This window comes from Magallana gigas, chromosome 6, assembly GCF_963853765.1.
Source record: "Magallana gigas chromosome 6, xbMagGiga1.1, whole genome shotgun sequence".
Taxonomy (NCBI): domain Eukaryota; kingdom Metazoa; phylum Mollusca; class Bivalvia; order Ostreida; family Ostreidae; genus Magallana; species Magallana gigas.
The window spans coordinates 53,001,167-53,028,236 of NC_088858.1; the positions used below are offsets into that span (position 1 = coordinate 53,001,167).

General features: G+C 34.5%; 2 protein-coding genes across 2 annotated transcripts in view; one reads left to right on the forward strand and one right to left on the reverse strand.

Moving 5' to 3' along the window:
- Positions 1–26,860, reverse strand: part of LOC105347554 (focadhesin) — a 125,061-nt gene extending 98,201 nt beyond the window's left edge. Inside the window, exons 1-2 of the mRNA XM_034467150.2 lie at positions 26,774–26,860; positions 26,432–26,506 (exon numbers count right to left, since the gene is read on the reverse strand). Coding sequence (XP_034323041.2) covers positions 26,432–26,485 — 54 coding nt within the window. The 5' untranslated portion in view covers positions 26,486–26,506; positions 26,774–26,860. The remainder of the gene's footprint in view (positions 1–26,431; positions 26,507–26,773) is intronic.
- Positions 8,137–14,904, forward strand: LOC105347541 (FMRFamide receptor). Its single transcript, XM_011456677.4, has 2 exons — positions 8,137–8,319; positions 12,191–14,904. The coding sequence occupies exon 2, from the start codon at positions 12,303–12,305 to the stop codon at positions 13,689–13,691; it is 1,389 nt and encodes a 462-aa protein (XP_011454979.3). The 5' UTR covers positions 8,137–8,319; positions 12,191–12,302; the 3' UTR covers positions 13,692–14,904.
- Positions 26,861–27,070: the final 210 nt, after the last annotated feature.

The following is a 27,070-nucleotide window of genomic DNA, read 5'->3' on the forward strand; positions in this document are numbered from 1 at the left end:
TTGAGCAGAATTAATTTATGTTGTTACAGAACAGAATCAAAGCAAAAACAGCTTCATTTCTTCAAATATCCATATTTTTTTCACACATGATTATTTCTTCAATATTTTACATATCCTTATGGCAATATGGCAAAGCTAATTAACTTATTATGCAAAGCCAGAAAATTAACACACAGAATAAAAAAATATCTAAGGAAGATACAGAAAAAACTAACAAAGAAAACTTTGACTGTTGGAAATGCTGGGCTTGTTATGTAAAAAATAAATTGAGAAATGGAAGGCTGCACGTACATGTAAATAGTTTTCATGATTATTAACCATGCGGGCATATGGTGAAATAATTTTGCAGTAAGCACTGTCTATTTAGGGTAAAAGCAAGTTTATTGAATGCACTTTAACATAGGAAAATTACTTAGAAGCATAATGAATAGAAATATTGAATTGTACAACAATTAAATTGCTATTGTCATTAAAAAAGATCAGGCATGATTAATGCCACTTTGAATGAATTAAATCCACCTACCGGTACATTAACTTATGAAACTTCGTCTATCGTCTGATATTGAGTAATAATTATTTACAAGTCTCATCAGTCTAGACAACGGCTATTATAGAACAAAATAGCTAAGAAGTGAGATAAACAAAAAAATAAGGAAAATAAACGTGCAGACAGAAAGTCACATACAAGGAAACAACATTAACATGTATACAAAAGAGGGCAAAGCATGGACACAGAGACAAAAGTGACTATGTAGACAATCGGATTGAAATACGTAAACCAAATATTCTGGAATTATATCACTTAAGCACTTTGAAAGACCAACAACAGCGTAGCATCATAAGAATGAGAAAATGCACCACAACCCAAAAGACAAAGCAGACATCATAAACAGGCAGTACAAATCAGTTTTGACCAAAGAAGATACATCCCCCGACCCAATACTAACACTGTAATCCATCAATGCCTCAACATCCACATAGATGAAGGGGAGGGTAACAGGTTACTGCACAAGGTTATAATCCAAACAAGGCATGTGGATTCAATCTCATCACTGCAAGAATATTGAAAGACTTTGCTAGTCACATAGCACCATTCACAACACTGATACACCAGAGTACTATAAATGGTGAAATTGAAAAAATGCAAAAGAAATTTAGAGGTTTTCAAGCCAGGAAACCAGAATTCCGGCATACTACACACTAGTTACACCAATTAACCCTTGTCTATTGTGCATCAGTTTGGAATCCACACCAAACACAGTTCAGAAGCTTGAGAAACTCCAATGACAGGCAGCAAGATATGCCAAAAGAAGATAATGCAATACCAGTAGCATGACAGATATGTTAGAGAATCTCAATTGGGAATTCTTGCAATCCAGACGAACAAAGATCCAGCTCACCGTGGTATTGAATCATTAATAACCTGGTAGCCATTCCACCTACCACTTACCAGTTACATCATCCCACCATAATCAGTGTATTTTAAAATGCTGTGAAATATTTTTTTAATACTATTTACTGTTTACAGGGTTATTTTCGCTATGTGTTATTTTCGCCCTTTTTTTTTTTACTTGAAAATGGTTTCGCCCCTTCTTGAATTCGCCCAAATAAAGTTTTGAGTAAAGCATACCATCTGAAACATAGGAATTTGCCCAGTCTTAAATGGATGCTGTCAACGAGGACCAAAGGGGTGAAAATAAAACAGGGGCGAATATTTCCCTCTATACACCAGTATACTTATTGCTCATTTGAAATTAATCATGGCAAATCATGGTAAATTTACAAGGGGGTGTTTTCTGCTATTTTACTTGGGAAATAAACAGCAGTTTAAAAAAAATTCACGTGGATATGAACTTGGTTGGTACGTTATCAAATCCCGTGAAGCCTGAAGGATTTCTCAAAAGATTTGATCATGTAACAACCAAGTTCATATCCGGATGAACTTTTTAAAATTGCTTTTTATTACTAATATTTACTTTTGAGAATGGTAAATTGTTCAGAATTATCAATATAACAGTGTTTTTAAGTTTACAATATTGCAACCTTCAAGCGATAAGCACGTGCTGTTATCATTGTGACGTCATGAAATTGTTCACACAGAATTGAGCATTTTTGCTATTCTATAGCTAGGGTTCATATATGGAAGCATATTTACAGATGTATATACTGGATTGATGTGCTGTGACATTGATCTGTCTGTGTCTGTCTAATGCCAACTTATGTCAACTTCAAGAATATTCAAGTTGCAAAGAAAGGAAGACAGTAAATGTTTGACCACTTGCACCCAATAGTGCTCTCCCTGGCTCCCCGTAAACTAATTGCTCATCTTCTGCATGGTTAACTGCCCTTAATAATGATTTCACTGTTGCAGGTTCTAAGGAAATCTTTAAGGTAGATCCTACCATAAGTTGATCATTACGCAAACACAATGCAGTAAAAACATGCTTTTAATGATCTGATGCATCTAAGATTTGGTCAAGGCGTTCTAATTTCCCTGATAATATAATAAAACTGCATTGTAGCATTATCCAATGATTAATAGCCTTATGTACAAGTAAATATTTCTGAAGGTTGATTATGGTTATAATAAGGTTTTATTTACGTTTTAAAAGCTGAATAAAAAATAAAGTACCTTGTTTAATAGTATCTTTCATGATTTCTACTTATCATATATTAACCTTATCAGTAAAGGCAGATGCAGAATAAAATGCGTGCCAGGGAAGAACAAGAAGTTTTTAATTAGTTACAAGTGTAATTGGCTAAATCAATTAAGTTTGTGATACAATTTAAAATGAAAGGGAATATAACTGACTTTGCTCAGAAGCTTGAATTCATTATTAATAATGCTTTTGAAGGCCATTTCAAAAGTTTTCAAAGGAAGGTGTATGTTCATTGTTATTTCCTGGACAAATGATTAATGGTTCTCTATTGTCAGTATATAGCTGTATGAATACTAGCATTGCAGATTTCTTGGAAAATAGGGGAGAAAATACTCAGAAGATGTAAAACTTATCTGCTAGTGAAACATGGTCAATGTTTGTGTTGCAATGATACCAACTTTTTTCATTCAGTTTAAAGATTCATGAAATACCACAGCGACTTTGACAACATCTCTCTCTCTCTCTCTCTCTCTCTCTCTCTCTCTCTCTCTCTCTCTCTCTCTCTCTCTCTCTCTCTCTCTCTCTCTCTCTCTCTCTCTCTCTCCTGCATCTAGGATCTTTTATCTCAATTGCTGTATCCAACAAAAAACATCAAATTTAGAATTAAAGATGAGCTTTACTCAGATCACTTACACATAAATATCACAGCCTATGGACCCAATTTATAATGAAAAACTCTTCAAACTTATTTAAACCAAGGTCCTTTAAGGTCCTCAAAGCTTCACTGGACGAAACCAATATCCCAATGAGAATCAGCCATAGACTAATTCAAATTCTCATACTGACCCACTGCTATCTAAAGCAGTTTTTCTGTCCCAACAATTCACTATGTATTAATCAATAAATGCAATTATTCAAGTTTATTGATTATATACAGAATGGAAAACTCCTCAAACTCATTTAAACCAAGGTCCTCAAAGCTTCAATGGACCAAACTAATATCCCTATTAGAATCAGACATTGACTATTTCAGATTCTCATACTGACCCACTGCTATCTATAGCAGTTTTTCTGTCCCAACAATTCACTTTATAATAATCAATAAATACAATAATTCAAGTTTATTGCATACAGAATGTCTCTGAATATAAATGGGACAGGATTCTGAGATGCACATTAACACCAGATCTCTTAATTTATCTCTGATAATCATGTAGGAGACTAAATTTAGTTGAAGTTGATATTTGATGACATCAGCAGGTGCTTGGACCAGGGAATGAATGGAGTGGCCACTTCCATTGACCCTGGGTGCCTGGGTTTAGATTCTTTAACCAAATCACAGTGTTAATTGACAGATTTGTTTCAAGAAAATCAAAATAGATAAATACTGAGCAAAATTGTATTTGATAAAATTATTCTTCCATCAACTTCTACAGCAAAGGACGACTATCACTGTATACATACAGTAAATTGTATTGTCTGTATATATTAAGTAGAAATTGTTAGCATGGCATGAATTGGCTGTAAAAACCTTGACATTTGTAAGATTCCCCAGATTAAATTTGAATCTCTCTAGACTAAGTAGTATAAATTAACTAGAACTGTCCTAATGGGACTAATACCCCCGCTAGGCTAATTTCAAATGGGACAAATAATTGAATTGAATAAGAAAGGTTTGGAACACATACAAAAAAAAATTTCTAGAATTGTAAAAAAAAAAAAAAGTTAGTTAACAAAGAAAAATTAAAATCAAAATTGTCAGAATTTCACTGTAAATACATATCTATAACAGTAATACATTTACAAATGTATTTATTAGATGATATATTTTTTTAATTTAATTGATTTAAAGAAAAACCAACAAAATGACAATAACCCCTCCCTTTGCAGTGAATAGAAATACTGGTAGCCAAGCAATGCTCTTCTGTTGATAAAACTTTCAATATCTTTCTAAGTAGAGTCTTGACAGATGCAATTAGTTGTTTCAAATTTTCCTCACTTTCTCCTATGGCACAATGGAACTCCATATCAGAAAATTGATCCCATAGGACTATGATTTTCTTTGATGATCTTGTTAAATTTAATAAAATCCCAAAACATTACCATAATTACCATACTATGTAAAAATATGTAAAAAAGAAAATTTAATATTACAAACAATTTTAAAATTGCCAAAACACTACAATCATTTCAGTAATTTTGAATTTCATTTAAATTAATGCCCAATAGGGTCACTTCATCAATTTACTTGACAAATGAATTTAAACAACCTCTAAAAAAAGTTTAACTTCTTTATTAATAATTATATTATTTATTTCCTTATTATGATAGACCTTTTGGTTTACATGAAACAGTTTTAAAATAGCCCCAAAACCATCACCAATTTTACAGATTATCAATTTCCCCTAAACACATGCTCCATCTGAACCATGGCTCAGATAATGGCTCCCTTGGGACAAATGAATTCAGCCACACTTGTCTTTGATGTTCTGATTAGCTCCTAAGAATTTATCATTGACAAACAAAAACTTTGCATTGTCAGTTGATAGAATACTTATAAAAAATAAATTTTTTTTAATTAATTAAGACATAAAGACAAAAAACTCCATCTGGATGTATTTATATAAATATATTTTAGAGTGTTTTCTATTAATTAATTAATAAAATCTGTAAGGATTACCTCCCTTACTTTTCAACATTAGTGTACAATATATAGAATAAGGAATATGAAAACTGTCATAAAATCATTAAATCTTGTCTGATCTTAAAAAAAATTGCAGGTGCACATCTTCAGATGGTGTTCAACATATGTACAAATTTTCAAACTGTTTCATGCAGTAATAAAAAATTCTATAGGGGGGACAAAGTTGCGTCTACAGACAGACGGACAGACGGACAGACAGACAGACGGACAGACGGACGGACAGACAGACGGACAGGGTGAAACCAATATACCCCCCTAAACTTCGTTTGCGGGGGTATAATGAAACTATTTAATAGGACTCTGATACCTTGGCTATACACCAGGAATAGGGTAATTGAAAAAGTATTTGTAATTGAGCTAAATACATTTTTCAAAGTAACTTGAAGTAATGTGTTATTGAGTCTGCCTTTAATTACAAGCAATGAAAAGAATTTAAATACATTCCAAAATACTTCAAATACTTTTCAATTACATTTTAATTACTTTTTTCCAAGTTAAAAGTTTAAAAAGGTGTCTTATAATGATGCATATTTTGTATAGGCTTGTACGTAGTGTTTTTACAATTATGCTTAATATGTTTAAACAGTCTGTCACACTGCCCAAGACATCAGGTAAAGGTCTAATTTTGCTCAGGTGTGAACCCTGTCATACCCATGAACAAAGATATTTTATAACAATGGATGGATTTTACATTCATGAAAATCATGGGTTTTAAAAAAAAAATTAAAGTCAAGAAATGATGATTTAAAAGTGTTTAATTACATTTTCAAATAATTTACCCAACCCTGCAATACACAGACTTAAATGAAAGTTGCATGCAAAAAGAAAGACAGCATTCAAATTGCATATGCTTCACATACACAATAGGGTGGTTGCTTTCTCAAACATAATTGGGGAGTTTATAACAGAGTTTGTTCTGTGCATGTGAGGATAAAGATTGCTGGGTTTAAGCCCATACATGAACAGCTAGCAAGTTTTGATTCAACAATTGAGCATTAAAATCACCAAAAATGTTGCATTAGCACCGATGAACAATAAATAATATAATAAGCCTCAACCCTTAAATTACTATGTCAACATGGACAAAAGAAAAGGCCTCAACCCTTACATTACCAAGTCAACATTAATAAAATGATAGGTCTCAACCTTACATTACCAAGTTAACATTAAAAAATAATAGACTTTAACCCTTATATTACGAAATCATTGATAAAATAATAGGTCTAATATCAACCCTTACAATTTACCCAGTCAACATAGATTAAAAAATAGGCCTCAACCCTTTACATAACCAAGTTTACATAAATACAATGATTGGCCTTTACCCTTAAATACCAAGTCAACATTAATAAAATAATAGACTTCAACCCTTACATACATGTAACCAAGTCAACAGAAATAGAATAATAGACTTAAACCCTTTACATTACCAAGTCGACATAGACAAAATAATAGACTTCAACCCTTACATTACCAAGTCAACATAATTAAAAAAAAGACTTCAACCCTTACATTACCAAGTCAACATAAATAAGATAATAGACTTCAACCCTTACATTACCAAATCAACATAAATAAAATATTAGACCTCAACCCTTATATTACCAAGTCAACATAAATAGACTTCAATCCTTATATTACAAAATCATAGATAAAATAATTGGTCTAATGTCAACCCTTACATTTCCAAGTCAACACAAATATAATTGACTTCAACCCTTACATTACAAAATCAAAGATAAAATAAAAGGGCTTTTCTCAACCCTTTGATTACCAAGTCAAAATAAATACAATAGGCCTAACCCTTTCATTAACAAGTTAACATTAATAAAATAGTAGATTCAACCCTTACATTACAAAGTCAATAAAATAAAATAATAAACTTCAATCCTTACAATACCAAGTCAACATACATAAAATAATAGACTTCAACCCTTATTTTACCAAGTCAACATAAATAAGATAATAGACTTTAACCCTTATATACATGTAACCATGTCAACATGAATAAAATAATAATAGTTTTATTATAGAACTCAACCCTTTACATTACAAATTCAAGATAAAGAAGCAGATTACATTTAAACAACAGCAAAATAAATTAAACTTTTTTTTTTATAAAATTGTATGTATATCATTTCTGCATAATGCTTAATCAACACTTTAGAACAAAGTTATTTTTCATTGAAATTAAATATACAATGACGTGTTCACTTATGAAAGAGAATATTGATAGCTTATCAAGAAAATATTTGTCAAACTACCAGAATATGATTTGATATTGAAGAAATAAATGTCAAACTGCTTGTTTAAATTACATGTAATTCAAATCTCACCGCAAGGTGTACTTCTATTTGTTATTCAATCGTATAGTATCTGTCCAACTCAACACACCGCACACGAACAATTCAAACGTAAGCCCACATCACTAACGATAAACTTTACAATGCCAGTACATAGACCTGCATGCACCAATGACGGGTATTTTCTTGCGAGGGTATTTCTTATTGTATGGCACTATAAAAAATAATGGAGGGAAAAGATAGGGAGGGGCTATATCCCCCATATTTTAGCCAGACGACTATGGCTATGGTATCTATAGTCTGTAGTTATATCCTGTTGTTTCCATCTATGGTCTACCTCTTACTAAGGCATGCACAAATTGAAATTGTCGCAGACGTGCACATGCAGTATAAGGCCAATAAGCTTTTTAACAGCTCGAAAAATCAGTGATGTACAAAATGCAGGGGAAAAGATAATCAGATCTGCACACGTTTGTAAACAGAAAAACCTACCTGTCAATCAATAGCGAGACTATAAGAAGTCGCTTTACCCAGCTTCGCTGCGAAGTCACGGTTGTAACAGTCGCGGAAAGCGCGCCAACCACTGATTACACGTGTGTGAAAAACAATCTCTATTGGACAGGGAAATACTATAACTAGAGACGTATCTAGTCAACTTATTATTTCTATTTAAGTACTGAGACAGTGAGCTTATGTAACGAGAACCTCTCCGGTAAGTTGTATAGTTGTGTGATTTTTTTTCATTGCAAACTCTATTTTTTCGTGCCCATCAGTCTTTTGCAATATTTTCGACTTTAAAAAAAAATTATCAAATAGATTGCAATAGTATTCTATCTTATTTCAATTAATGGCCCACAAGTAGACAGTTGTTAAGGAAACTTTTAATAGAGACAACGGGAATGCGACTGTTCATTTTAAACATTTTGCCACCAGTTACAGAAAGCTGAATCTAATCTTATTGTACTGTCTTCAAATTATGAAGTTTTGATAATCATTTGTTGTGTTGTAGAATTTGAATTAATTTCCTTGGTGTAAATGTATTAATTTACAATATATCAATTTAAAATTATTGCATATACGCTAACCCCAAAAAAAATTAAAATATAAAATGTGCCACTTTTTATTGATTTACTGATCGTTTGCTTTTTTTTAAATTTCTAGTTTTATGCCAATTTCATATTTAATTCATTTTTCATATTTAATTAGGGGCTTCATTTAAAATAAAAATGACAATGCCTTATTTCTTTAGAAGTCGTTGAATCGTTGCATATACTGGGATCACAGCTGGGGGCCTTTTTATTACAGTACCGGGATCTATCATGTTTTGAACCCTTGGAGATTTATTTCACCATCGAAATCCAAAACTAAACGATACAATATTGAATAGAACATCCCTGTATCAACAAAGAGGGACACGCATCCGCTAATCCCCTGTGCATGTCGCATTACTATTATTCATAATTGTGTTCAGTGACTGCGGGAGTCCTCATTTCAGTTTGCGATAAAACGCCCCACACATTTCAAAAATTATTGCGGCAACGTGCAAATAAATCCAGTTACGTAAATATCACCGACAGAGCAGAGAAAATATAAATGAATGCATTGTCTGATCAGCACAGGGAAGTTCTTAGCATCAATTAGTAGCGATAAGTAAGCTTTGTTGGTTCTGGAAGCGGGTTACTGTTCCCCTAATGATTAGCGTGTCAGTGGGAGATAGTTTTTTTTCTTTATCTGAAGTTGATTAATAATAATGTGCTTACTGAATAATTTAATAAATCACATCCATTTAACGGATATATAGTGCAAACACGTTTATTTTTACTTTATTTTTTTCATAAAAAAAGGTGAATCTTCATTTAGGTCAAAGTGTATCGATTCTTTGTTTTACGTCCCTGGGTGAGTGGGTTTCTAAAAAAAAAATGTAAAACCACAAAAACTTTCTTGAGTTTCGTCATCACCTGTTGCTTTATATTTTACAGAGGAGTTTTAAACCAAATAATTTTTTACGTTCTATGTGATTTGAAATTCTATACATGAATATTGCGCAAGTCAGTATTTCACAATTCCGGAATACCGTTTAACACAATACTTGAAAATAGACCAGCAACAAGCAACAGTTTATATCCAATATAACAGTAATATTTTGCTAATAATTTTTTATATTGAGGACTGGGGTGATTTTCCAAAGAATTGAGAAACATAAAACTTATATTATTTATCATGGCCTTATATGTCAAATCTATAATAGCGTATGGTTTAATTTGTGGATGTAATTTACATATAAATTTTCAAAGGTCATATTGTGTTTATTAACATTCAAACAGTTCACTTAAAACTGTCGATTTGACAATATATGGATGTTGGTACGCTAACATATTTGAAAAATTTGAATTTGTAACTTGGATCAACAATGCTAACATGTTGCATCCAATGAAGTTGTTGCAAATCAGCTACACAATTACATGAAGAGGCAAGCGCCCTTTCTCATTATTTCACCTTACACTTGTGTTCGAACCGAAAGTATCTTTTTCTAAAATAAACGTACAAAGAGTTTTAGAATACTAGTATTCGAAATCTGCTTTGTAGGTAGTGTTAAATGATTTTATTCTCTTAATATAGACCGGTATCAAACAGTACACTGTGAGAGTATATTTACGGAGAATAAATATACAAAAGGTACATCCGACACTTTACAACTAATATATATCAAAGTATCCATTTATAATGTGCTCTATTCGAATATCAAGGTAGAATTTGGCCTTTTCTAAGCTTTAAGGAGATCGGGTGGCCGGTCAACAACTTAACCGTCAGAGCTACCACAAGTTTATAGACATGATTTTTGTTTTGTTTTTTTTTTGCTATGAACTACATGTATTAATTCCAAATATTTTAGCTTTACAATTTGAATCTTAAGGCCGCTTCTGTCATTGCAACCTTCTGCTTCTGCTGTGAAATCATAATCACGTGACACGTATAGACATCTCGACAGCCCACTTTTTGATATTCTGATTGGTTCACATCAATCAGCTTCTCACAAAATCAGTTGCAATCAAGGCCGTTCAATAATATATATTTGAGAGGCAAGTAAAAATGTTTTGAAATTTAAAAACAAACTAAAGACTTTTCTTTGCAAATGTCCAAATGTCCAAATTTCTAAACTTCGAGGAGGGGAAGGGGTGTTAGGATTATTTCCTCAGTACGAAGACTTCTATAAATTATTTCGAAAACGTCCTGGAAAGGTATGGGAGATATGTGCGAATTTTAATTACTGTAATGACAAATTATTCTTCAAAAAACATTTTCCCTCTTCTCTGGAAAAGTGGCGGAAGATTTCAAACCTATTTTTCCAAATCAATCTTAAAACCCAAATGCTACGTAATATCTCTGAAACAAACAAAAAAGTATTAATAAATGCCAATCTGTACAAAACATGATGGGCTCTGTCTAAATATTCCCTGCATCAGATATAATGGTTTAACCATAGTCTCAAACCAAACGACTTGATGCCAAGACAAGAGTTTGAACATGGCGATTGCCCGCGCCTCGTGTGTATTGGTGATCAATGCCTCTACACAGAGTAGCGACAGATGACCGACTAATTCTGGCTTAATTAGCCATGAAATTTCTCATCTTCTCTTTTCGTTATGCCATATGTCTTGTTTGAATGGCGGCGGCGAGGAACACAGCACGTTTACCCTGTTCGCTAATGGTTGGTTTTTTTCCCTTCTTGTCCTTTTCCATACGAACGCTTGGGTTATAGGTAATTTAGAATCAATTTCATAGAGTCTTCCAATTTTTTCATCATGAAATACCAAATAATATACGTAATATATAGAGTGTGGTTTGTTAGACCAATAAGTAACGTATGCGTATGAATTCCAAATCCAAACGGATGTGGATTTTGTTTAAAAAAAAAAAAGAAGCTTGACTGACTGGTAGTAATCAACCCCCGTCCGGTGACTGCACGAACTTCTTATTGTTGAACGTCTCAGCAATCTTACTAATCGCGCCGTCATTTCCTATTGGCTTTAATATAGGCTGCCGCAAAATGCGACAAAGGAACCAAACTAAAGACACTTGGTTTGTGTCTTCTCGGATCAGATACAATCTCAGCTACTGCCGTTCAGATTAACAATATACGATAGACACATACGTACACGGTTTTATAAAGAGAAACTGTCAAAAAGTCTTCTAATAAAGTTGACGTCAACCAAACAAGGCTACTTGCAGGGCGCATTGGAAATAAACGAAGATGACAATTTCACTCCTTTTGAAAAGAAAGACTCTAAAAGTATTTATCACTGAACTAAATCTATGTACTTAGAGAATTTCGAACTTTAACACGGGCATAAAATTTCATATTTTTATGGTAAATTCTAAGTTTCTTTTTCATCGAGGGCAGGTATAAATGGGTCTATATATCAGCAATTTACAACAGAATTCGCTTGATACCTAAACACATGTGCGACTTTAATAATGTTCATGTAGTCATTGGCTGTGATTGTTTCCATTTTTGGTCAATTCTTCACGACATATAAAATGTCTATTACATCTTCATCAAAACCCTGTGTTGTCTTTTTCAGTTCGCTGAATCTTCTCAACCACCGGTAAAGATCTACCTCTGAAGCACGCCTTCACTAATCTTCTACATACCGACGAATTCACCACAATGACCTTCACATCTGCGTCGCTCTGATGGACGAAACAGGAACGTTTGGACAGAACAGCCACGTGATGGAGTACAAGGATCTGAATCCGATGGAGAACATTACAATCCTGTACACCACAATGCCTGGTGTTAGCACGGGGAATCCCCCGCCGCCGGGAATTGCCGACTACGTAAAGATAGCGGTGATGGGGTACGTCGCCCTCGTCATCATCTGTCTTGGGATGGTCGGTAACGGGCTGTCCATGGTGGTACTGACCAGGAAATCCATGCACACATCGACCAATTGCTACCTCCTTGCTCTCGCCATCTGGGACACCGCGGTGATTCTCTGTACCTTACTTCTGATGACGCTGCCCACTTTGTCGTCTTGGTTTGAAGATAACGTGATGCCGTATGTTGTGGTAATTGGGTATCCTCTGGCTCTGACTGCTCAAATGTCCACTCTGTGGCTAACAGTTTCCTTCACTGTGGAACGTTACATAGCTGTCTGCCACCCACTGCAAGCCGTTCGGATGTGCACGGTTGCACGCGCACGCGTCGTCATAGTAGCAGTATCGGTTGTGTCCATTCTTTTTAACGCGAGTCGCTGGTTTGAATATCGCTTGAAATTTGATCAGTCAAGCAATAACCGGTCAACATTATCTTTCGAGCCCACCGAATTTGGAAAAAACGACGACTACAAGCAGGTTTATTTCCTCTGGCTTTATCTCCTAGTAATGTTCATAGTGCCCTTGACATCACTGACGGTGCTTAACATTTTTCTGATCCTAGCTGTCCGACAATCACAGATTCAGCGAAAAGACATGAACGTCAGGCAGTCACGTGAGAATAACGTGACAATGATGCTCGTCTCCATCATCATCGTGTTTATCATATGCCAAATTCCCGCGCTAATATACAATATGGCGTGGGCCATTGACATAAACACTGTTGAGAAATCCACTGGTTGGAAAATTCTTTCCACATTCCGAAATTTCATGGTGACATTAAACAGTTGTGTCAACTTCATTTTGTACTGTGCGCTGGGACAGCGCTTCCGTCACACGTGCATTCGATCGTTCTGTCGTTGTATGATGATGACAGAAAATGGCCGCTCCTTCCGGTACGTAAACTCCGCCATGATGGCGTCATCGTCTGTGAATACCTATGCCAAGTACCGGTTGGTGCGCGCTAAGAGGGGGATCCTCACGTACCGGATGAAGAACTTGTCCCCGTCCACCGGACTGTGTCGGCGGTACACGATACAGACGTCCATGACCTTCTCAAAAGGCGGCACCAAGTCATCCATGACTGACGGGCACGAGACGCCGCCGCAGCGCTCCAGGGACTGCTCTCACGCGACTAACAGCACCAAGAGCACCTCCTCCAAAGAATCCCTCCACAACGAGCTGTCCGACACACAGAAAACGTTATAGCTCCGACGGCGACAAGGACAACAAATCAAGAAAGACGCAAAAGACTTGATTTCGATAATCATAAAAAATTTTGTATTATTGATGCCCAAGAATCAAGGTTGCTATTTAATATAAACGTAAAACGTTTCAATTTAGATACTTCAGTTGGCAATGACTCAATATTCCCCAAAAAGTGATGGTTAATTAAAGTGGTGAATCTAGTGATGGCAACAGGAAAAAACTTTATTTAACGGGGAAAGCCCTCATGCTCTCAGCCATGGTCAAAAACGGGTTACTTAGACGCTGCATTAAACAATAGAACACACCTAGTTCTAAAACGAATAGCAAAGTTTACAAATAGGTTTGGACTGACTATTTATGTTTGCTATATCGCCAATATTGGGTACTACAATAAACAAGTATGCTATATATATATATGACTGTGATAAGAACGATCTATCTTGAGAATCAAACATAACAGACTGTCGACTAGAACCGTCAAAAGCAGGCACCCAACAAACTCGGAGACGTTCCCTCGATGACGTCATGCCGTACCCACGGAATGGCGATCGATACCTTTAGTGTACGTGTGTTTGTTGTCCGTGGCCAAAATATGAAAGTTCGTCATAATTTTACAAGAAAACTAGCAAACGCTTTAAACCTGTTAAAATCAGAAAACACAATGTAATTGTTATTTAAATGTACCGCTACTAAAAGCTCGTCGGGTTCTCACTTAATTTACTTAACAAGCTTTGGATGGATTTTAGGACAGAACTAATTGTACATTCGATAGTTCAAATGGCTCAAATGGGCAGAAACATCGGATTATATGAATAGAATACCGTGTTGTGTCTGGATTTGCATTTCAAGTACACAGAAAACATGCGCAGATTCTTTGATCGTGGACGAATTCTACGGACGCGTCTATTTGATGTGAGTAGATATTCCGGTTATAAGGGACGACAAGATGGCCTCCCAATAAACTGTCCGTGTCTTGTTTACGGACTAGATCAGTAATAAGAGATAACAACAATCTCTGCATCAGCACTCTGTGTCCACTCCTCGTACGTATGTCATCCGGAAACTTTACAGGACCTGCCGGAAATTACTCGGTACCAAACAAAAATTGATCGTCGTATGTTCATACAACGTAACATTGATTGGAAATTGTTTTTGTTACTTTGTTTAAATATGTAATTTTTCAACAACAAAAAAATAAAACTATTTTTCTTTATTTTTTCTGTGATTCTTCTTTTCACGTGACTGAGCATATAATGTTTGGATTGTTGCCATGGTGACAGACTGACAATTACTTTTGGCAATAAATAGAGTCTATTATAGATTATCGATTAAGTGATAATTACGAAAAAGATTTTCAGTCTTACATTATTGACAAAAATATTTATCAGGTCAAAATCAAAAACACGATAGTGTAAGTCTATAAGGAAAAAAATGTCATTGTAATTTTTTGTAGGGGCGTAAAGACGGTAATTAATCGATTGTAACAGTCAGGCACGTAGCATCAGGGGGGAGGGAGCCACTTTTTCTCACAGAAACTAATTTTTTTAAAATTTACATATTAAAAAAATTAACATGGAGTTGCCCCCCCCCTCTTTTTTTGGAGGATGTAAAAAATTGATATGAAAAAAAGGAAATTAGGATTGAAATTTAAGTTATATACTATGCCAGAAACCACCCCCCCCCCCCCCCCCCCCCCCCCCCCCGGATTAGGATTTTGAAGATTTTGGGAAAGTCTTATTTCCTTTTGTTTTTTTGCTTGTCAAGATTTTTTGGAAGAGTCTGCCCCCCCCCCCCCCCCCACTTTCAACAACGATGCTACGTGCCTGACAGTACAAGTACAGCTGTAGTTGATCAAACACACAAAAATTATACCCAAAACTAGTGTTACCGGTATATTCTCTAACATATAAATGCCGTCAAATGGTAAAATGTGGGTTTTTGTGATTCCCAGTGGTCTTAGTATGACAATTCTACAATTATCATATTAAAATAGCTTACTTTTACATCAATCATAACCTCTAATTGCATCAGATTTTTCACGTTAGCTTGCTGATACAATTATTGCAGAAGTGGTAGCCTTCAAAATCGGATATACCAGCCACACTACCAGGCTTCTTATTCCAATTGGAATCCACCCAACTGCACCTATAGACCAATCCACACTTTACAAAAGTTGTGTCCCTTGGACGCCATCTTTGGGAAAAAATAGATTTCTCACAGTAGCCTTTGTAGTTTAAAAGTTTATAACTTTGTTATTTGACATTTAAAATCCGTTTCCGTTAACGTTGTATATTTTGATTGCCCCAAAATGGGGCAACACACATATCGAAGGACTAAATGAAATTCCAAAAGATTTCATCACAGGACGACCAAATACTTGGTTGCGTAAAGAAGGAAAAATTTGTTGGGTTTTCCCTTATGACCTTTTGGTTGACCCCGCAAAGGGAAACAACCTTTGGATTGGAGAATTAATTTTGGACTGACATTGGCTTATAAACGCTTATGGTACATGTGCATGACTAAACATGAAAATTTTCTAATCTTGAACTTCAGTAAATTTCTTGTATATCGTAATTTTACATAAATCCTCCATATTTTTCCAATGCATATTTCATGAAAATATGAACCACTGGTTACATCGTGACTAAATTTAGAATTGTGTGTATTATGTTTCTTTTATATAATTACTATATAATATAATATTCAATTAATAAAAAGTATGTTGACATTTGACAACAGCCAAAAAATTACAGTCTATTACATATCTAGCTTATCAAGATTGAAGACTATACATGTACCATCTGCCTTTAGTTTGTTGAACAAATTCGGAAGTAACGTCTGTCGCTTTCCGGAATGAAAATTGGAATGCCCAAAGGATTCCCCCGCGCGCCTCTATTTTGCGACCTAATTTTTATTTCCGATTTATTTCTTAACATTGTACAGGAAACATAGTGTAAAATCCACCACCAGTCCTGTTTACGCATACTGTGGCAAATGGGGAATTGTCCGTGTGTCTCCGACGAAAGAAGAAAAATGCAGGGGAACAATAGTCACAAATAGATCTATCTGCATACAATCAATAAAAATAAAGACTGTCAGATGTTTATAAGGCAAGACTAGTTGGGTCAAGCCAGTCCTACTAGCTGGTATTTTCTTGGGGGGGGGGGGGGGTTCAACCCTGATTTTACTACCGTTATATCTTCACAAGCTTATCTTTTAAAAAAGATTGGTGAGCTAGCGCTGTAGCAATCATAAAACACAGAAGCAGATTTCTAAAACATTGGTTTAAATTTCTGAATCGATTAATTAACAATAGGAAGGCACAGTGGTGTACTGGAATTGTGCTGGAGTGGGGTCTCAATTTAAAATTGTGAATTTAGAGTGGGCTTCATATCGGCAATGGCATAGCTCATTGGCTGTGCCTTAATCATTATGTATCTACTGTAATTTCAATTTCGAGGTGAAATTTTTCAGGAATCATTGGTACTGTTTTGAAGCAATCGTATCTTCTCGGGCCTTTCCTGCAAGCTCGGAAAACATATCCGAAGTTGTCTTCCGAGCTTGAAGGATTTTAAGATAAAGCTAGCTACATGTTATTTATTATAATATTGAAAATAACTTTTCATTATAAGACCGAAACTTCTGTTACTTTTTGACATTAACGATAAAACACAGAACTTCACTTGAAGATGATAAAACGAAATTCAAATGGTACAGTTTATCTACAGTAGTACAGTATTCCCAGAATCCCCTACTATGGAGTCGAGCATGCGTATTCCAGTGAAAAGGACTAACGTAGTTGCTAGCGCTCGAGAGCGCTAGCAATAAACCATCCAGTTTCTTTGATAATAAAAAAAATGTAAATGGAATATTAACACTAACTTCAAAACAGTGAAGAAAAATTATCAGATTAAGAAAGTTAATTTCTCAGAAATACGTAATGTCAAAGTAGGATATGTATACATGGGAGAAAAGAAAAGAGTTATTTAGAGAATTGTTGTGCGTTTATTCGCAGCTAAACAATTAGAGAACAAACAAGGAAATATAAGCGATAGCGGCCTCCTTGTAAGACAAATTAAAGGCTAGCTATATCAATAATGCAAAGCAGCAATCACCCAGCACTTCTTAGTCTGATAACATTAGTTTTGTAATCTTACAAAAAAACACAGCTTTTTAAATTATTAACAAAGCCAGTCAAAAAATATCCTGTTTATGGTGGTCCGGGGCATCTGCTGGTATTAATTCGGATTAAAGTATATCATAATTAAAATACTTTAATCGGTTAATAATTTAAATTTCGCAATATATAATCACAGTATACGTTTTAAAAATGTTTGGAAAATATAAAAATTTTAAATCCCCAGCAGGATTCGAACTCATGACTTACAGATACGTAATGATCCCTCTGATCAAATCATCATGCTGTTAGGAAACTTATTCATAAGAATTTACTTGATTTTATTGTTTATTTCGATAGATAATATATCTCAACATATAGGTGTTCCATACCACCTAAAGGACTGTAGCGTGCCGTATCATCCAAAGTCAGTTAAAGTGCCCCAAAAATTTTCAAAAAACGGCTCAGAACAGATATCGCAAGAAATGTATAAATTTGGATAGAGCAATATCTGAATGACCAGAAAACACATATATGAGCTCTGGAAAATCAGTTATTATATTTTTCAGACATATTTAACAAATCAAGTGTAATTTTAGAAGTGAATTACGTAACTTCATGGAATACTATACAAAATGTAAAATAAATTTTTATTGTAGCATTCAAAATAGTGTTTTAAGTAATAATACTTGATGCAGATAGAGTAACTATCCAATTAAAAACCATAGTTCAATGGAAAATTGACTATCAATTCTAAAATAGTCCATTTACCACATAGTATCTGTAAGGTAAAAAGTAAAAAAAATGTTGTCTTATAAGAAACTTATTTTATTTATTCTTTTTTAAAACTTACATACTAAATTCAACAGAGAATTATGCATCTGCTTTCATTTGTATACCTTTTACGAAGAGATTTTTAAGTTTTTGTTATGTTGAAACTCAGAGGAAATATTTTTTTAGACATTTTTTTTTTGGTCTTCTTTGTAACGTAATTCACATTAATTCTTTAAAGTGCAAATCAATACGGTTTTTTTATGATTAAACAGCAGTATTTTTACAAATGAAACTATGGGAAATAAAAAAAATATATTGCAATACCTATGCAAATGATAAAATATATCTCCAAAGTGTTATGATTGTTTCAAATCAGATTATGGCACATTTCACATATCTTGTTAAATATCAGGGAAATTCAAAAGCTGCATGTTCTTAAAGAACATAATAACTACTTACTTTACAGATAATAAAGCAATATTTTCTTGTGTCCATATAAATTTGATGGGAATGGGCAATGAATTATATTTCAAAATAAGTCTGTAGAATAAAACAAGCAACGTAACGTAATTCACAAACGAAGTTGTAAGAGTCAATATGGAAATAAAAATAAAAAGTAAATAAAGTTAACTTATTGAAAAGATTTTAATAGTTAATCACACAAACTTTGAACTTTTCTTCATATATTTCAGAAAATTTAAGCATATTTCTAGTCTCTTCCTGCTATACTGGGTCGTTCAAAGAGCAAAGAATATCACTATTTCTCTGTACTAGGAATCCAAGTTTTGTCTGTCTGTTCGGGCATTTAAAGGACTTTTCCCCACCTATCATAACTGTGATATGATATCCCTGGTCTTATTCGATAATTATTTCAACATACAGTGTACTATAAACCATCGTACATGGTGGCAACATGCACGCATCTACTTGATACTTGCGTTCACCTAATCACCAACAATATAATTATATGTTCCAGTGCTTGCTTTCTGTAAAACTGTTGGTAGGGGTGTTACCCTCACTGCCTTGCCAAGGAACAGAGCTCATACAACAAGTTACCCACTCTTTGCAAGCCACATGGTACCAAATTGACGTTTTTGAAACTTGCGTCCCAGAAACATGATCTGCACGGCTATTACAACTCACAACCCCCCCCCCCTCCCCCCGTGAAATAACAGCATAATAACCTCTTTTTTGCGATAGTTTTCTCTAACCTTTGGTCTTTTTTGTTCCCAGGATTTCTTTTAAAGCTTTGCATATTTCATTCTAGTCATTATATTAAATTAAAACAGTAGTTATGTTTGTTCGTGAATTACGTTACACTGTTGTAAATTACGTTACACTCTAATATAGACTTATACCTCATTTAAACACCAAACGAATCAATGTTTCATATTTATGATATCAAAGTTTAACCTTTATTCTTCATTCTCAATATAAAATTCCAATAACATCATTAAAAACCAAAAAGTTTTCGTCAGTCACAAATAAGCATAATCACACTTCTGACGATTGCGTACACAACTGTAGTAGTCAAAATGGTTACCGCATGTAAACTTTCTTTCTACAAGTGCGTGTATGTTAAGCGGTGTCAATAAATAAAGATTCATGGTGATTTTGCCCCCCTTTAGGATTATTTTACAATATAAAGTAAATCGGTCATAACGTAATTCACTGTAACGTAGTTCACAGTCTTGACTTTTAATCAGAATACGAAATAAAACTGTGGCAGTTAGAAGCATTGTGTATGTAGTAACAATGATAGGCATCGGTGTGTACATCAGTCTGGATAGTTGAAGTTTGTAGCATTCAGGAACTGTTTGCAAGATTGCGTAACGTAATTCACAATTTAATGTAAATATGGAAATTTTTCGAAATTTGTTATTCTTTTTTCAAAAATGGTATCTTTTGTTAGTGAGTCATAATTTTTTTCATATCTTTGTAACTTTGTGATCAGTTTTATCCATTTAACATCACGGTAAACGCCTATTACAATTTCATTATTGATGCAAGAAAATCGTAACGTAATTCACAGCATTAAATGGGACACTCAAATTTTGGATTGTATTTTTTTCTTCGGCCAACAGGGAGAAATTTATAGACAAAAAATGTAAAGTCTATCCCCTGATCATTATAATATTCATCACTTTGCTTCCTATATTGGTGCTTTTAGATTATTTTTTTGTACCTAAATACGACCACTCTCGTTTGTGACATTTGGTTTTGATCAAATTTGGCTTATAAATTCTTTATTTTAGTACAGTAAATGGGATTAATACATCGTAATATCTTAATTCATAAGTCAGTCATACCTAGATATTAAATTTAATCCCCTTAACAATTAAAGATGGAGAATTTTGTTTTCAAAAATCGCTTGTGACAACGAAAACTGGTTTTGGGGCACTTTAACTGACTTTGGATGGTATACGTACACGATCGTCTTAAAAGAAACTAAAAATGCTGGGCTTATTTCGGCATGGACTATCTATATTGTTTCGACATTTATAGTTTCTTTCTGATTTTCTGATAATTAATTATTTATGAAATGTTTTACTTTTCGCATGAATTTCAGATTCCTCTACTGTCCCCTATATAATAACCGACACACCGTGAGCCCCTACTAATATCAGGAAGTATCCCTCTGGGGCCACCACAGAAGTGTGAGACTCCACTTTGATGTGTGGTGAATAATTGATGGCGGATTTAAATTCACCGTTAAGGATTTACAAAGAATTCACGGGAGGAAGCAGAAAGATGATGTTGAATACTCTCATACATTATTGATAGTATAATAACTGCTAGGGTGACGGCTATAAAGCTCTGGTAATGGAATGCGGACACCGGGCCCTTCACCCCACAGGAAGTGATGGCACAGCTCCTGTGATTGCTGGCATATAAATTATCACAGTTTATTCTTTAGATGAGAAATGTACAGTCTATTTCTGTGGACCCGTGGGTTCAATATCAATCATTTATTGGGGTACACTAAATCTAGATGACTGACAGCTGCAAACAAAGCACCAGTTAAATAAAGTCTGACACGCTTGTACTTAAACAGTTGAAAAATAATTTCTGAGATTTTTAGGGATTTTCATGTAATTTGCATCACATCCTTCTGTAAGGAATAATCAATTATGATAGAAACTGCTGAGGCTTTTTGTTTATTTTTTTTTTACACATAACCTCCACCCTCTTAAACATACAATAAGGAAATCAGATTGCAGTCATCGACATAGCAGCCTTTTCATCTTACTGACTGCCATTCCTAGCAAGAACGGAGGATGTCTTCAGAGTACAATGCACTAAGATGACAGAAAATATGCAACCATGTTCTTCTAGTCATCTGGGAATTCTAAATGATTACAAATGGCTTCTCATGAAACAGAAAACATATTTAAACAACAACAGATTCTTCTGAAGCCCATTAATAAAATTGGTGTCGGCTTCAACATGGAAGGAGACAGAGAATCGGCAGCTAGAAGTCAGTGAAACTGAAGCCCCTCTTAGAGGATTCCTGGACCAATCAATGTCAACGCTCCCTCCACAAACCACGGTGACAGAACGGGGCAGGACAATCAGAGCCAACCATTGTGATACAGCTTTTACCCCCCCCCCCCCAAATCCATTGAAAAATATAATAATGATAAAAACTGTATAAAATCGTTCAATTCAAACAGATTAGCAACTTTTTATCTATAAGCGAAGACTTTATTTCACAATGTTTTGGAGATAAACTGGTTTTTGCGACAACTATTTTTCACGTCTACACTTTATCCACATTCGTTTTGATATTACATTCATACAGTAAGGACTAGTTCGCAGTAAGTAATATTTGCAAAGAAGAGGCCCTCGCCAATCTCGCGAATATTTCTTGCACGCAAATAAAAGTTGGTTTACAGGTTACCAGTATTTGAGCAAGACGTATCTATATATAGATTCTGTACAACAGGTAAAATACTCTAAACTAACCTTGCATAAACATTTACAAGATTCATGAGAATCTCATCATGGCAAACAAGGTTTTAAATGTCTCTCTCTTTGCTGAAAAATGCTCTGTAGCAAAAAAAGAACTCTTGTGTTGAATAGATGACTATAACAATTTCAGTTTCAATGTAAATGAAAATGATCCAATATTGTACATCCATAAAAAGGTTTGATTATTAATGTTACATCATTTCTATGATCAAAACTTCCACTCGTTGAATCTGATGGTGCAGTATGCACAATATCCAATACATTGCTTCATCTGTTTAACATTCTCATTCTAAGTATTCCTTTATTCTTTGTCCTTAAATTGGTGCCTAAAATGATGTGTATTCCATATCTAATGGATTTATGTTTACTACGTTTCCTTGTACCATCGTAAGTAAAGGCTAGAATGGACAGAGCTGAGAGTTCTATTATTTGTATGATTATGTATATACAATTATAGGCCTACATATTAATAAAATATAAATGGTTAAATTCAAAACACCTTGATACTAAACCTTGACTGGAACAGGCATGCTAACAGGTAAATCTTTATACACTTGTAACGGGATGAGAGAATTATGACAGACCAGACAGGGATTTGAACCCGGGCCCTCTGAATCTCTAGTCCGGTGCTCTACCAACTGAGCTATCTAGCGCCGGTATTCAAACCGGTCTGACCATCACATTCCTCCCCCCTTAAATGATCATCGCCCTCGAAGATCACCCCAGTCTCTTCCCCTGGCAGGAGTTCACCTGTCAGTTCCAGGGGTTGGTCACAGCACTGAATGTAACAGGATGAGAGAAATAATGACGGACCAGACCAGGATTCGAACCCAGGCCCCCTGAATCTCTAGTCAGGTGCTCTACCAAATGAGCTATCTGGCGCCGGTATTCGAACCGGTCTGACCGTCACAAAAACCACTTTATTATGCGATTTACAAAAGATAAACTGGTTTGCGATGACTAATTTTCACGATCAAGATGTACGGTAGATAATCAGGACAATAACGTAACAGCAACATTTTTTGAGATTCACGGCAAGAAATATGCATGATGACGAGCTCTCACAAATCTATCAAAATTTGTTTACATGTGAATGACGGTTGTATTTGAATGACGAATCGGTAAATTTTAAAGGAAAACAATCTTTCTACAAGGTTGCATTAAATAATTTCAGACTGTAGGGAAGGAGCAACTTTGTTGATTATTTGTACTTCAACAATTATTGCCATGTACAGAAGCTATACTTGATTCCCTTGATAATTGTGGCTATAGGAGCTTCTGTTATGAAGATGCCTCTGATGAATATAATCAACCATATTTGTGGCAGTAGAGGACTGTCCAGTGGTAAGATTAATTGTCACAGTAATAGCACTGCATTGAAATAGCTGCCATAGTGAGAGAATGTCTTTATCACAACAAGAGACAGGATTGGATATTGGGGGGGAGCTCTTCTTTGTGGAATCAGAGACATCTGATCAATCTAATGCCATCCTTAATTGTTCAGCAGTAGCCACTGGCCACTTCTCTCTCTATGAACATTGTTCAGTCTATTTCTAAATTTCTTCTTGGCAATTAATTTTTATGACTGATGAAAAGGAAACTTTAAGAAAGGGGCCAAAATCAGCTATTTGCTTTTTTGGCAATTAATTTTCATGATTGGTGAAAGGAAAACTTTAAGATAGACTCATTAATCAGCTATTTCCTTCTCTTTTTTTTTTTTTTTTTACAAATAAGGGCATAAAGCTACAAATATTTCATTGTTTCATTCCTCCCGGAGAGATCAGGTGCTTCCTCTACAGCTTTACAGCAGTGAAATGAACTTAATGAATAAGATGTGTATTGGTCAACAAAAGCTTCAATAATGTATGCTGTACAGTTTCTTTGTGTAGACCATTATACTGTTTTCATTCCTCTAAATTTTTTTCTTCCTTCTTAATTTAATTCTTAATTCATAAGATTTCCCTCAGAGTCTGCATGATTTGTAAGGCAGTGAATGCTGAAAAATTTTAATGAATTATACCGGGTATTATTTCAGAAGATTTCAAACTTTATATCTTATCATCCTTTAAAGTAATTGATACAAATGAAAAAAACAAAAAACAAAGATTTTTCTGTCCATTTTATCGATCTTTATGTATTTCTTTGTCAACCGAAAACAGAAAGCAGATTTACAGACATCAGGCCCGGGGCCATAAAACTTAGACGAGCTCACTTTTGATCTCAGTCTCACTTTTCCACCATATGTTCCTTTTGTAAAAGTGAGACTTAGATCAAAAGTAAGCTCATCTAAGTTTTATGGCCCCGGGGCCAGGTATCCAAATTTGTCACAAAACAGAGTTCTCCTTCTGTAAGAAGTATTGAATTTTCTGATAAATGATTGGAACTCTTTGAATTTGAGTTTATGATCAATAAGTCACTTCTTTAACAGTATCAGGAATTCCTTCATACACATTAATTTAAGAAGTATGACTGCTATGTGAGGTTATGTCCATTGTTTCTAGCAGATTCTGCAATCAATAGAAAGAAGCTATCAACAGAAAGTAGATCTGCCTTTGTTTCTGCCTTGTACAAGTCAAACTTCACTTTTGATTGTGGGTCTGGTGTTGTCTGAATAGAATGGAAATGGCAATCAATCTAAACAAGAGATTGACTGCTCTCTAGGGGGGCTTGCATAAAGCTTTGTATGGTGTGACAGTCACAACATCACTCAATGACATTTGTTTCTATTATTTATCACAAACACAGCTAGATGTGTTGGGCCCTCACACCAATTGTTGGCACTGGGACCACAACCCTTAACACTTGGAAAATTAGCAATGTTTGGAGGGAAACATTAAAAAAAAAAATTATTTTTTTTGGGGGGGGGGGAGGTCCCTATTTTATTGTTATAAGAGATGATGAAATGTATTCATAGTATGGAGAAAATATGGAATATATACATTAATATGCTGTGGCAATAAAAGTAACTAGTTCTTGAAAGAGACAGAAACATTGAATTTAACCTTTTGGCTTCAGAAATTCCAAAATCATCCTCATACATAATAACATATATGTGCTATGCGCAGACTGAAATTATTTCATTCTAGCAGTTTAAATAAGCTAGTGTTTAAAGCATGTCATCCTTAATCATGTTATAAATCTAGAATTATTTACAAATTAGTTAAACTCTTCTAAAATTAACATTAGAGAACAGATACAAATCAGTCACATGGAGGACAGTTGGACAGATGGACAATTAACACAGAACTTTGTTGCAGCTTGAGAGTTCATTCATTGTCAGGCAGGGATCAATTTCTTTCATGAGAAAGATCTCCTGATGTGAAAGAGAAACTTCGCTCTTCTGATGTGATCAACATGGTCAATAATAATCTGAATGTCTATACTTGTATTACAGTATCAGTTATAGCCCGTCCCAGGTTACTGCTTCCCTCACTTTTTGAGGAATTCTATCGAAAATACACATACCTTTCAAAGAAGTACAATTGAAATCAATATAAGGGGAGAAAATCATGATCAAGATTTCTGCTTTGACACTTCATCTATTTTTACAAACTTTTAAGAGAAATTAACAAGAACAAAAATAAACTTCTTATTGAGATTTATGATGGGAAATTTTTCCTTCTTTTCTCAATTTGAAATTACTTTGGACACCTAACACAAGTTTTCAACGTTATGATCTGGTACTTTCGTGTCTGCTGCAGTGTAAAAATCTATTTTTGGTTGTGTATTACAATTAAATGAAACCTGAAGAGGTAGAGAGGTTGTTTCAAAACAGATTATCAAGACTTGTTTTATTCTAGTCTCAATAAACATAGTTTGGACAACTATGGTCAAAATATTAAGCAAACGTGCAGAAATTTGGGACATAGTTTCTTACTTGTCGCTGAACAGCCACATTGTTGAACTCCAACCTTCTCTTTAAATCTTCCATTATTTAGAATTTGGTGAATTCCTAAACATTCAGAATTCATATATTAAATACTAAATGTTAAATACATGTACTTATAGATAAATGACATACGTTTCCTTCTTGCTGAAGATGACAAGAACTTGTACAATGAAAATTTAGACAAAATGAAAGTTACAGCTCGAGCTCGAGAGTATCAGCAGTGCAAGTTACTATAGTGAAGGTTAAATCTTACGTTTAAGAATTCATTTAAAAGCCTTTAATGATTTTTTAAAGAGTTTTCACATTAACGTAAAGGCTATTTTTTTTTACCTTATCAAAAATAATCCAGATCGTAAATCGATTCGATATGTACATGCAGGGAAAACGCGCGACTGCTACTTTCACTTTCCCAATTCACAGTTGTATATCGATCCCGATATTTATAACAAAATTTTAATAGTCTTATTTATTCAAATCTTACAAAAATGACAAGCAAATGATTATATAATTGCCGAATAGCCCAGAATGCATATAGAGGAGCCAGAAGTTTATTTCAAACCATGAACAATACAAAAATGTATCACGACATCAGGCACGTAGCATCAGGGGAAGGGGGGGGGGGGGGGG